This window comes from Ascidiella aspersa, chromosome 8, assembly GCF_963924565.1.
Source record: "Ascidiella aspersa chromosome 8, kaAscAspe10.2, whole genome shotgun sequence".
Classification (NCBI taxonomy): domain Eukaryota; kingdom Metazoa; phylum Chordata; class Ascidiacea; order Phlebobranchia; family Ascidiidae; genus Ascidiella; species Ascidiella aspersa.
Window position 1 is genome coordinate 3,397,967 of NC_139454.1, and position 13,871 is coordinate 3,411,837.

Consider the following 13,871-nt stretch of genomic DNA (forward strand, 5'->3'; position numbering starts at 1 on the left):
AAATTAAGTTATTTGTCCGATTTTTGCACAAAAAACAAATTGCTTGCTATATGTTCCGTTTTCCTTATTTTTTAGTTCATTTATTGTTCATAATCATACGAGTCTAAAAATTCTGGACAGGACTTTAAGTTGACTTGCTCTAATTATGACTTGACTGGGACTTGACTTGCGCAACTGATGACTTGGACTGGGACTTGTAATTTATTCGAAAAAACTTGACTTGAACTGAAGTTATTTTACAAATAACTTGACTGGGACTTAAGTCATTTTAAAATAACTTGTTTACCACACTGGTAAGAGGTACTAGGTGTGATGTATTTATAAAAGATTGAAGGACCATTGGCAAAGACACTTGTATTATGGGTTGTTCCTAATCAGAACGAAGGTTTTACTTAGCGCGGTGACATTTTGTTCAGAAAATTTATAGCTTATCTATTGTGTAGCTTTTATAGTATAGTATAAATTACCAGAATTCGGATAAGCTGCCGTACTCTGTTCAACAGGCTTAGAAACGGAATACAAACTTGCGAGATTGTTAAATGTAATTGCCTACTTAAAGAACATTGAAAACATGGCAGTTTTTAGCAAATTTTAAGGGAAAAAAACAGTTGACAGTTGCTCTAAAATTGGCCAGACATTCATTTGCTTAAAGGCACAGAAAAAGTGGTTTTTTATTAATGAACATTATGCTATTGTTTAATATTATTGGTTCTCGAATAGTGGTGTTTCAATAGTGACGTAACAGCTAACCAGACTGGATAGCATTTTATGAAACGTGGCTAAAGCCAGATATGCTTAAATCATGGAATGTTGTGAGAAACCATCACAAATACAGCAAACCATGAAATCCGTTCGTGGTCCTATTAAAATGTAAACAAGCATTCGAGCAGTAAAGTAGGATTAGAATTTAAAACCGTGATATTATTACCCACTGATCAGCCCCTACAAAGGTAGTAATATGAAATAATAAGCAATTGTCCTCAGAAACAATGTGAGACAGCGTAATTTCAATTTAAGAACTTGCATAAAGCTTAAAGATTTTCCGTATGAGCAGTATGAGCTTGAATCAAGAGTTTGCGGATTGGGAAACTTTTACAGAAGTTCGACTTGAAAATATATAGAGCAATACACATATAAATTATTACAAAAATTCGTTTTACACATTAGTTTTATCGATTTAAGTAGAAAGGTCTTAGACTCAGCAAACCTATTTCAGGAATATCTCTTTAACAGAAAACCTAACGCAATTTTTTGCTACTTTAACGTAAAAGTACTTTTTGAGGCAAGTATAAAAGAAGGTGGAAAATCGGTTATAATTTGCACAATATACCGGTCAAGCATCAGAAACAACGACTCCAGAGTAGAAATACTCGACTCAGACTCGTCTCACCCCGAGTTTGCACATTACTAGTACTTCACCTAAAGGGGAAAACCCTCTCATTCTCACAAAACAAATCTCATTCACAAAAAGCAATCCTATCTCAACGAGGAGAGGCGATAATGCCCAGTATAGGAAGAAGAAGACACTCCCGGATCCCTGGGGTCCTCTGTTGCTAGGAGACGATCGATCAGCTCTAGATCTTTGACGTCATCGGACACGATCTTAACGAGAGCTCCGATGCCCTCCTGCTGTTTCCTGAGGTGGAGTTTGATCTCGTGGAGGGAGTCCGGATCTAAGGAGCCACCAGTTCCTCCTGCTCCTCCTAAGGATGCCGAAGGGAGGTAGGAGTGGTGGTGCATCCGGATGCGAGAGAGAAGCTCGTTGAGGCGGCTCTGAGGAGGAAAAGTGAATAATTAAACCAGTGACATGTTATCTCCTTTTTTCTTTGTGTCGTTTTATTTCGCGTCCGGTTGGCGTGTGTTGCCCAAAAGTAAGCCGAAATATTGATTTTGACAAATATATACCAGAAAAACTTATTTTTATTATTATTTAAAGCAATGGTTCTCAACCGGGGTGCCGCGGCACTTTGGGGTGTCATTTCTAATGCCTAAGGGTGTCGAGAGATATTTGGAAATCTTTAAGAATCTGATGTTTTCTCAAATCTTACAACTTTTTGTGTCAGATTAGAGTGGATTAAATCCAATTATAACCTCCTACGTTATGTAGAGCAGATGGGTGTTTGTTCCAGTTCCGTTTATTGCGACATTCTAGTGATTTACCTACGGAAACATCTTGGAAGGGTGTCGTAATCTATTTATTATTTCTGAGGGATGCCGCTAGCCATAAAATATTGAGAACCACTAAATTAAACGGTGGGTTTTTGTCCTATAACTGTCCTACTTGGGCACTTTCAACACGTTAAACTGGACAATCTCATGAGGAAAATTACAGTTTATTTCCCTTTTTTAAATAACAGTGTTTTTTTTAAGCCGTCCAACTTTTTTAACCTGTTGGCACTTTATAAACACGTAAGGTAAACTGGATATAAATTAGATTTAAAGACTTGGAGCATATTAGTTGGAGGTTATTATAAGACGTAATAAGGATATAGAAGCCCATACAGAAGTAGGTTGCATGTTGAAGCTTTCGAATAACTCTATAAGGAATATGTGCCCAAAATAACAGACCATTTTGCTACAACTGCCGTGTTACCAAATGCATTACTTCAGAAAAGATTATAAGCTTATTAGAGAACTGTAAGTGTATACCAGAACCAACAAGAGTATAGCCAGCGGACTGAAGGTGGGTGTTTACAAAGTGTTGTAAACAAGTCATTGTGAAAATACTTTAGTCCCAGTCAAGTCTTTACAAAAAATTAAATTCAAATCCTTTCAAAATAACTTAAGTCCAATGCAAGTATTTAAAAAAAATACCAAAGTCCCGGTCCAAGTCATAATTAGAGCAAGTCAACTTAAAGTCAGATCACTAATATAAGACTAAAACAATAAAATCTGAAAAAAAATCCCATTTGAAAATGAAATCTGAAAAAAAATCCATTGGAAATGAAATCTGAAAAAAAATGCCATTGAAAATAAAATCTGAAAAAAAAAATGCCATTGAAAAATAAAATCTGAAAAAAAAATGCCATTGAAAATAAAATCTGAAAAAAAATGCCATTGAAAATGAAATGTGAAAAAAAAATGCCATTGAAAGTGAAATCTGAAAAAAATGCCATTGAAAATAAAATCTGAAAAAAAAAATGCCATTGAAAAATAAAATCTGAAAAAAAAATGCCATTGAAAATAAAATCTGAAAAAAAAATGCCATTGAAAATGAAATGTGAAAAAAAAATGCCATTGAAAATGAAATCTGAAAAAAAAATCCAATTGAAAATGAAATCTGAAAAAAAAAAATCCATTGAAAATAAAATCTGAAAAAAAATCCAATTGAAAATGAAATCTGAAAAAAAAATGCCATTGAAAATAAAATCTGAAAAAAAATGCCATTGAAAATGAAATCTGAAAAAAAATGCCATTGAAAATAAAATCTGAAAAAAATCCAATTGAAAATGAAATCTGAAAAAAAAAATCCATTGAAAATGTTCTCGCTCAAAGAATAGTAAAGTGGAGATCTACGTTTGACATTTCTCTACAAAATGTTTTCCACACTAGAATTACAAAGCACATTAAGCAACTGTTCTCACCCTGAACTGGTTTGGGGCGTTGAGTTGGGCTGAAATTGTGTCGAGGTGAACGCGAAGTTGTTCTTCTTCTGGTTGGATTGCGTAACCGGCTTTACGGATCACTTCTTGCGTGATTACAACCTTAAAATGAATAGGCATAATTAAGAATATCAAAGCCCATACAGAAGTAGGTATCATTTTGAACGTTTCGAAAACTCTTTATTTATTTTCAACACAGTTTTTAACATTTGACTATGTTGAAAATGAATAAAAAATTGTTTAAAACGTTTAAAATGCTACTTACTTCTGTATGAGCTTTGATATTCTTATTACGTCTTACTACAACCTCAAACCATTATGCTCCAAAATAGATAAGGTTTGTCAATAAACCAGGATTGCCAGCTGCCACACAATGTTTTTTAAAGAAATTTTAAAGCTTTTTAAGATCTACAATTGGATCGCACAACGTTTTTTAATAGAATTTGTAAACAAACAAAATAAATGCCATGGACAAAACAATAACAAAATAGCTAAAACGTTTTTCTTTTAAACTCAACTTGAAGCTGCACATAAAATAAATTTAAAGACTATTTAAAAACTTTTGGAAAAACTGCAGGATTTTTAAAGGCTTTTCAAATCTTTAAAAGTGTTTAAATGTCTTTGAATTGATTTCTGTATTGAAAACTTTGTGGCAAACCTGTAAACCGTTAAGGGTTGTTTGTGATTTTGCACTCCCGCCCGTCAAAACATTGAATCTCAAATCATGGCTAAAATACCTATTTTAATTTAGTATCGGATGATCACCGATACTAGTCAAGTATCGGACGAATACCGATAATAGTATTTGGTATCAGGTATCGGCTCCGATCCGATATTATCGAACATCCCCAGTGTTGAGTTTATAAAGGGTGTTAAAAGAAATCGAACCTGAAGGACTCTATGGGAAAGTTCTAGAAGCTTCCTTTTATTCTGCTCGATCTTGGATTGTGCGTTGACTTGTGCTTGCTGGGCTTCAACCAACCCCTTGCTGAGAAGCTGGAACAACATTACAAGGCTAGAAGTGCACAGGATACAAAATGGATATAGTAGCTACTTTTGTATCTGTAAAATTCGTTTTTTTTAAAACAGATGTAAAATCTGTAAAATGTAAACAAAAATGTCTTTTCAGGGGGAACCACAATTGCCAATATGGTAAACGTACACAAAAATAACAACTAGAATAATAGAGAATAACTTACCAACAAAGAAAAAAACATTTTAGGTAATAATATAATGTTTATTTAACTTTTTTTTAATATTAGAAAAACATGTTTAGTTGTTAATAAAAATTAAATATGTAAAAAAAATATACAAAAAAATTATGTTCAGTCAAAGTTAACTATGGTTTCATAAATGATAAACTTAAATAGGTTAATAAAAACTAATGGTACCAAATTTGTTTTTTTTTATAAAGAATTTACCACAAAAAATGCAAATAACCGGAAAACTCTATTTTAAACACTTGAACCCACTTTTTCGCCCGCTTAAAAGGTAAAAAACTAAACAGTTCACTTCATATCAAAAGAAAATGCATTTAACAACAAATGATAAAGCCCATTTTTTGCATTAAACAAAATACCCATTGCAGTTTATTAAAAATACAAAAAATCAAACGTTGTTAAATGATTTGCCAATAATGTGATAAAAATAGATAGAACATAGGGTTTTCGGAAATAAAGTCGAAACAAACATACTTATTACTGGGTCAGCTTACGGGCAATAATTTGTTTACCAAACCAATGATGTTATCAAACTGTATTTCTGACACTTAAAGCCCGTTTTTATCCACTTACGTCCAATCTTGTCTGGTGCTGCCCTGCCATAAGTTCCTGGTGCTGGAGCCGGTTCCTCAACTCAGCGAACCCAATCATCGGCACCGGAACCAGGCTCTCGGGGTCGGGGTTGTCCCTCTGCGCCTGCTCCCAAATTACAGGGTCGATTCCTGGAATATTTGGGAAAAGGTTGGTGAATGCTTACTTTTGGCACCAGCATTTTAACACTATATTTTTGTCATTGTATAAATTTATATTCTAATGTTACACTTCAACTTTAAACTTTAGTGAGATGGTGAGCTAACTTTGGGAAGCCATGGATAACTTTTTCTCGGAGCCCTAAGACTTTAACACCATATTTTCTTCATTGGATATTCTAATGCAGGGGTTCTTAAACTTTTTTAGCGCGATTTTTTGTCTAATTTAAAAAGTGTAAATTTAGTTGTACTGTTCGATAAGAATACTTTGTGTTTTATTCCGATATCGATATTTTGGGCAAAAAGCCAAACAAGAAAAAAAAATTGGCACCGATACCACCCTAGTATCGGACGAGTGCTGATTCCACCCTAGTATCGGACGAGTGCTGATTCCACCCTAGTATCGGACGAGTACCGATACCACCCTAGTATCGGACGAGTACCGATACTACCCTAGTATCGGACGAGTGCTGATTCCACCCTAGTATCGGACGAGTGCTGATTCCACCCTAGTATCGGACGAGTGCTGATACCACCCTAGTATCGGACGAGTGCTGATACCACCCTAGTATCGGACGAGTGCTGATACCACCCTAGTATCGGACGAGTACCTATACCACCCTAGTATCGGACGAGTGCTGATTCCACCCTAGTATCGGACGAGTGCTGATTCCACCCTAGTATCGGACGAGTGCTGATTCCACCCTAGTATCGGACGAGTGCTGATTCCACCCTAGTATCGGACGAGTGCTGATACCACCCTAGTATCGGACGAGTGCTGATACCACCCTAGTATCGGACGAGCACCGATACCACCCTAGTATCGGACGAGTGCTGATACCACCCTAGTATCGGACGAGTGCTGATTCCACCCTAGTATCGGACGAGTGCTGATTCCACCCTAGTATCGGACGAGTGCTGATACCACCCTAGTATCGGACGAGCACCGATACCACCCTAGTATCGGACGAGTGCTGATACCACCCTAGTATCGGACGAGTGCTGATACCACCCTAGTATCGGACGAGTGCTGATACCACCCTAGTATCGGACGAGTGCTGATACCACCCTAGTATCGGACGAGTGCTGATTCCACCCTAGTATCGGACGAGTACCTATACCACCCTAGTATCGGACGAGCACCGATACCACCCTAGTATCGGACGAGTGCTGATACCACCCTAGTATCGGACGAGTGCTGATACCACCCTAGTATCGGACGAGTGCTGATACCACCCTAGTATCGGACGAGTGCTGATACCACCCTAGTATCGGACGAGTGCTGATACCACCCTAGTATCGGACGAGTACCGATACTACCCTAGTATCGGACGAGTACCGATACCACCCTAGTATCGGACGAGTGCTGATTCCACCCTAGTATCGGACGAGTACCTATACCACCCTAGTATCGGACGAGCACCGATACCACCCTAGTATCGGACGAGTGCTGATTCCACCCTAGTATCGGACGAGTGCTGATTCCACCCTAGTATCGGACGAGTGCTGATTCCACCCTAGTATCGGACGAGTGCTGATACCACCCTAGTATCGGACGAGTGCTGATACCACCCTAGTATCGGACGAGTGCTGATACCACCCTAGTATCGGACGAGTGCTGATACCACCCTAGTATCGGACGAGTACCTATACCACCCTAGTATCGGACGAGCACCGATACCACCCTAGTATCGGACGAGTGCTGATTCCACCCTAGTATCGGACGAGTGCTGATTCCACCCTAGTATCGGACGAGTGCTGATTCCACCCTAGTATCGGACGAGTGCTGATACCACCCTAGTATCGGACGAGTGCTGATACCACCCTAGTATCGGACGAGTGCTGATACCACCCTAGTATCGGACGAGTGCTGATACCACCCTAGTATCGGACGAGTACCGATACTACCCTAGTATCGGACGAGTACCGATACCACCCTAGTATCGGACGAGTGCTGATTCCACCCTAGTATCGGACGAGTACCTATACCACCCTAGTATCGGACGAGCACCGATACCACCCTAGTATCGGACGAGTGCTGATTCCACCCTAGTATCGGACGAGTACCGATACCACCCTAGTATCGGACGAGTACCGATACCACCCTAGTATCGGACGAGTGCTGATTCCACCCTAGTATCGGACGAGTACCTATACCACCCTAGTATCGGACGAGCACCGATACCACCCTAGTATCGGACGAGTGCTGATTCCACCCTAGTATCGGACGAGTGCTGATTCCACCCTAGTATCGGACGAGTGCTGATTCCACCCTAGTATCGGACGAGTACCTATACCACCCTAGTATCGGACGAGCACCGATACCACCCTAGTATCGGACGAGTGCTGATTCCACCCTAGTATCGGACGAGTACCGATACCACCCTAGTATCGGACGAGTGCTGATTCCACCCTAGTATCGGACGAGTGCTGATTCCACCCTAGTATCGGACGAGTACCTATACCACCCTAGTATCGGACGAGCACCGATACCACCCTAGTATCGGACGAGTGCTGATTCCACCCTAGTATCGGACGAGTGCTGATTCCACCCTAGTATCGGACGAGTACCTATACCACCCTAGTATCGGACGAGCACCGATACCACCCTAGTATCGGACGAGTGCTGATTCCACCCTAGTATCGGACGAGTACCTATACCACCCTAGTATCGGACGAGCACCGATACCACCCTAGTATCGGACGAGTGCTGATTCCACCCTAGTATCGGACGAGTGCTGATTCCACCCTAGTATCGGACGAGTGCTGATTCCACCCTAGTATCGGACGAGTACCGATACCACCCTAGTATCGGACGAGTGCCGATACCACCCTAGTATCGGACGAGTACCTATAATAATACTTGGCACTGGGTATCGGTATCTTATACTTTTTAAGTTCGTTCACCCCTAGCATCTATCATCAGATTTCATTCACCTTTGTCCCATGATATGATAAAACTATCTCGTCTATATATAACAGCACAAAATGGCTTAGGTTATTTTCGCAAGCTATCCATTTCTGACGGTTCACCCTTATTCACCCCTGCAAACATTTATTCACCCTGGGGTGAACCATTCACCTGTTTAAAAAAACAATGTCTTACACGACTCGCTCCAAAAACTCACCAGCCGGTGGATTGGCAAGGATCCTAGCGACCTGCTCCTTGCTCATAGCAACGCGTGGTACGCATGTTTCCATGGCAACCTGCTGTGCCAGCTGCTGTCTGATGTTTCCCTGCTGGATGTAGCGGTAGAGCTCGGATGAGAAGACTCTCCTAACTGATCCGGTGGTGGGAGATTGCTCACTCACGTAAATGCTAAGCTCCGATCTGGAAGGAGAAGATATAGGATAAAGGGCCCATACAGAAAGTAGGTTGCATTTTGTAGACGATTCGATTAATTATAATCTACTTCTGTGTAAGCTTTAACATTCATTCTACGTTTAGACGCCAGAAATTGCAAAGTCCATTCAGAAATAGTTAGCATTTGTAAAGGTTTCGAATGATAATGGCTGGGGGTTGTACGTAGACGTAGTATTAATATCAAAGCCCATACAGAAGTAGGTTGCATTTTGTGAACGTTATAACAAATGATCAAAGATGCAGGAATGATGACATGGCTTTACAAAATGCCACTTATGCATGGGTTTGATTTTTTTGGTAGTCCTCCAGCAATTATCTTAAAATTTGTTTTCAAATCTTTGTATACTTTACTCAACTGATAACTTTAAATAATAGGAAATGAGTCATGGAGATTGGACATAATTCATGCATTTGTTTTTGTTTTGTGATAAACGTCAGGCCAACCACTTTAATTCTGTTAACTGGCAACTAATTTATTTTTTTCTTTTTTAGGTGCGCGGAATTTCTAACTAGGTGTTAAAATGCTCTGGAATCAAGTTGCATGCGTAATTAAGGTGAAAAATTAATTCTTGTAACACAGATTTATAGTTTGCCAAAAATGTTAAAAACTTTTCCTGAATTACCATGTACAGACATGTACGAGGCCATGAAACCCCCAATCTGTATTTTTTTAAATTAAACATATATGTAAATATAGCTTTAATATAGCGTTAACGTCTTAATCAAGATGATGTCGATCTACTCGACCTTTTTGGCTTGGCAATTTATTATTAAGCTACATTACCGATCCGTGCATAGTGTACCTATGTAAATATATTTTATGTGAAATAATACTTATTTTGCACCAGTTACAAAATAACGCCCTGCAATTTTAAGTTCGGCGCCTATGATCGAGCATTATACTTTTAACAAAAACTCACTTATCGTCGGGAAGGGAACGAATGGAATCGATTTTTACTGAGAGGTTGGCGTTAGCTCCAAGCACTTTGTGTATGACGCTTGCAATGTTGGCTTCCCCTGCAGTTCGCATCTCGCTTGCTTTCCTTCCACAAACAAGCGACACAAAGCCCTCTTCATCCTTCATGGTTGGGAGGCAGCTGAAGCCGACAGCCTAATGTAGAATGGATAATTATTATTTTGATGTTCTTATTAAATATATAAATCTTAAAATAAAAAATACACAAATTCAAAGAAGAAATCAAAAAGGTTGTGGTATATTTCATGAGTTATAATGTAAGACCATGCCTAATGTACAACGGATAGTTAATAGTTGCTGTTCGTATATTAATATTAATCTTTGTAAATTGCAGTATTTGTCCAATTCTTTATATAGGGTAATCAGGTGGCACTATATAAAGGAAAATTATATTGAATTTCGTCAAGCTTCCGCACAACCGTGCTTCATCAGGTCAGTATTTTTTTCTAGTATTTTTAATTTGACCTGATGGTTGTGTGAACGCTTGTCGAGAATTTAAATAAATTTTATCTTTATATAGTACCAACTGATTACCCTTATAAAATATATTAACCTAAAAGTCAAAAATTCACAATTAAAAGGAGAAACTAGAGTGGTTGTGGTATATTTTACAAGTTATATAATGTATTTAAATAACTGACAATTAACCTCTTTAGTGAGGTACACCACATTCAGTTAGTAGCGAAATGTATAAGGATTTAGCCTAAAATTTAATCCCATTCAAGTTTTACAAGAAAAGAAAAAGCTAAAGGGTACAAATGCTATTGTCGAATCTTGAATGATTAAACCACATCAAAACATTACCTTAAAGCGGCAGAAGTGATTTTGAGGGGTGAAGTCAATGTGGGACCCATCCTTGCGATAATACCCCTTTCCTGTGCCCCAAAACGCCTGGATTTGGTTCCACTTCATCATGATTGCGTCACGTTCATCGCCGAACACCAAGGGGTCTGACAAGGCAGTGGCTGTAGCGAGCAATAAGGCTGCAGCATTGTCTGAAACACAAGCCATTTGTTTTATAATGATAAGGGTTTATATTTAATTAAAAAGACAGTTGGCGAGTGTCTATCAATCAGCACTCGCCAGGACAAAAATAAAACTCTCCAAAACTGCCAAATTTTGTTTAAAATGTGTAGTAGGCTTAACTAAAAGCGAGTGAAAATAAAACGGATATAAAATTTTTTGTGTAAAAGCCGTATTAAATCAGTGGTTCTTAACCTTTTTATGCTTCAAGGCCCTCAACCTCAAAATCCCAGTGCTTATAAAAAATACCTAGCATTGTGATTAACGTATGTGTGCTTTCAATTTGTTTATTGTAAAATCAGATTAAACCACTTAGCGAAAATACCAGTAAAGCTGACCGGAACTATTTATACTTTATGCGCAAGACACAAAAGGTTGGAAACCACTGTGTCAGGACCTTGCGTAAACGTAAGAGTTAAAAAAGTTTAGTCCAACCTTGTGTGTTTGGCTGTTGTTGTTGCTGTTGTTGTAATTGCTGTTGAGGCTGCTTTTGTCCAAAAAGTCCTCCAGTTGTAGTTGAAGTTCCAAATCCAGTTTGAGTTTTTCCAAAACCAAATCCTTGAAAGTTTGGAATATAATTATGAGCAATTGCGCAACAAACTACTATTGGTGATTAAAGTTGGACTCAATTTAATGAACTTAACATTGATGTTTATTAAACTAATGTAACTACTGCTATTTCATCAGCAATAACAATAAACAATTGTAATAGGTATATAGATGAAGTGCAATATTGTTTGAATATACATTGCAAACCAACTTATTGACAGTGTTTCAGGTTACTTTTGAAGCTGTCTGACATGACGATACACAAAGAAGGTATTATGCTTTTAAACTAGTTATTCACAAAAACTTTTTGGATTGTCTTTAGACCCCAATTAAATGCTAAAATTAAAAGGCAAACTTTTTGTAAAAAAACAAAACCTTAAGTTTGGGAGACAAGTAGACGTTCCTAAATAGATTAAATAAGCAATTGACGAACAAACTACAGTTTGAAGGTCCAAATTTGGTCTTACAAAACATATCTTATATATATACTTATCAATTGACTTAAAATTGCATTAAACCAAGAAAACTAGTGCTATGCATATTAGAAACAGACAACAAAGTGTAGTAATAGGGAATGAAATATAGACAGTAAACAAAAATGTCTTACGGAAAAGATTTAAACTTGCTTTTTAAGAATTTTGACTTAATCGAACATAATCAAAACAAGTATTTCGCCAGGAAAATTGGTAGGTGCAACATTTTCCATTAACAAAATCAAATTACCGCCAGTTGTGCCGCCTGTTCCGAACCCAGTAGAACCGGTTGTGGAACCGAAACCCAAACTGTTGGTGGTTGTCGTGGTTTTGCCAAAACTGAACCCAGTAGAAGCGGTATTCGTGCTGCCAAATAAACCTCCAGCTGGTTTGATTCCAAGACCACCTTTATATTACGAACATCAAACGAAAAAATATCTTAGTTTTCCTAATTTGGAATTGATGTGAGTAAAACGATAGCCAGTTCACAGTTTATAATAAGTGTAAGCACTTATAAGATTATAAATATGCACGTGTTAATCGTGTTTGATCAGAGTTTTAACAAAACTTAACTGGAAAAATTCAAAAAACACTTGGTAAAGTGTGTTAAACAAAACAATAAAACAACCTTCATGTTATAACAACAAACAAAAAAAAAATAATTTAAAATTTATGTTAGTAAAATAATAGGACACTTAGCAGGGTAGATTGTCTAGAAACTGAGTACTGTTAATAGAGTCGATTCTCTATCTTTATACCTAAAATCAAAATAGTTAATAAGTCAAAATTACTGAAAGAATTATAATCCGCATGTGTTAATTGTGTTAGATTGAGTTTTAACAAAACACAACTGGAAAAAACCCCAAAATGCTCGCACTTAAGTGTGAAAAATGCTCGCACTTAAGTGTTGTTGCATGAACAATAACAATATTATTTTTCACTGTTAAAATAATGCCAAGTTTATATGTTATAATAGCATTCACTGCATTTTTTCATACAAGAAAATTTGTTTATACAGTCTTGATTTATTATAAAAAAAAATGTTATAATAAATAACCTAATCAGTATATCAACATGTAAAAAACACCTACTTCCAAATGTCGATGAGCTGGTTGTAGCCGTCGCTCCAAAGTTAAAAACGGACGGTTTTGTGGTCGTAGCAGGGGCTCCAAATCCTAAAAAGCAAAAATAAAAAAAATAAATAAATAAAAAGCAAATAAGTTTAGTGACAACTCATCTTAAAGATTATTAAACAACCTTAATAAAAGATAACCAGAACCCAAAACCGGTCTAGAATCCTACCACAACAATACTGCTTGACCCAACCACACACAAACGGTAACCCCAACCCAAATATTGGTCTAGAATAATTGTTTCACAGCGTTAAAACAAATATTACAGCAGCGCACAATATTTGGGTTATAATTATTTAATAATATTGCTTAACCCACGCAAACGCTAACCCTCACCCCAACCAAAATAATTTTCGTTATGGTAGGATTCTAGATAAGCGCCAATGTTAGTACTTTAAATCCGTGTGGTAGGATTTTATTCCAGACCAACGCCTACTTCACAGATTTTATTCTATTTCTTTGCTTTAAAAGTGCGTGTTTGTTTTGTTTAAACTTTCAATTTTTCATTGCGTAACTTTGCCTGCTTTAAAACATTTTAAAATCAAGTAATTATAAATAGGCAGAAATTTGTTAAACATACCGAAACTCATTCTTGTGGTACCAATGTGTCTTTTAAAGGCGAATAAATCACTTTTTTAGTCCAGTTATCTATAATTTTAACTTCGGGACAAAAAATTAACAAATTGCGGGAATTTATTTCATTCACATTAAGTAACGCATGAATAAACAGCAAGATGTCGAGCGAAAAAAAAACTAAAAGTGGTAGTGGGGAAAGTTAAGGC

At 37.5% G+C, this 13,871-nt stretch overlaps 1 protein-coding gene across 1 annotated transcript; it reads right to left on the bottom strand.

Annotated features, from left to right (window-relative positions):
• Window positions 1-528: 528 nt before the first annotated feature.
• On the bottom strand, window positions 529-13,800 carry LOC146135195 (nucleoporin p54-like). The gene is made up of 11 exons (XM_083395487.1): window positions 13,670-13,800; window positions 13,048-13,131; window positions 12,207-12,362; window positions 11,370-11,492; window positions 10,716-10,906; window positions 9,856-10,046; window positions 8,700-8,902; window positions 5,396-5,544; window positions 4,491-4,598; window positions 3,585-3,704; window positions 529-1,773 (listed from the first exon to the last, which is right to left on the bottom strand). Exons 1-11 carry the CDS (start codon window positions 13,677-13,679, stop codon window positions 1,477-1,479), a joined length of 1,632 nt encoding a protein of 543 aa, XP_083251613.1. The 5' UTR covers window positions 13,680-13,800; the 3' UTR covers window positions 529-1,476.
• Window positions 13,801-13,871: the final 71 nt, after the last annotated feature.

Coding starts and splice junctions, on each gene's coding strand:
- LOC146135195 (XM_083395487.1), bottom strand. Junction 10,907..11,369: donor ACAACAGCCAAACACACAAG/GTTGGACTAAAC, acceptor CTTGTGTTTCAG/ACAATGCTGCAGCCTTATTG. Junction 5,545..8,699: donor CCTTGCCAATCCACCGGCTG/GTGAGTTTTTGG, acceptor CAAATATTCCAG/GAATCGACCCTGTAATTTGG.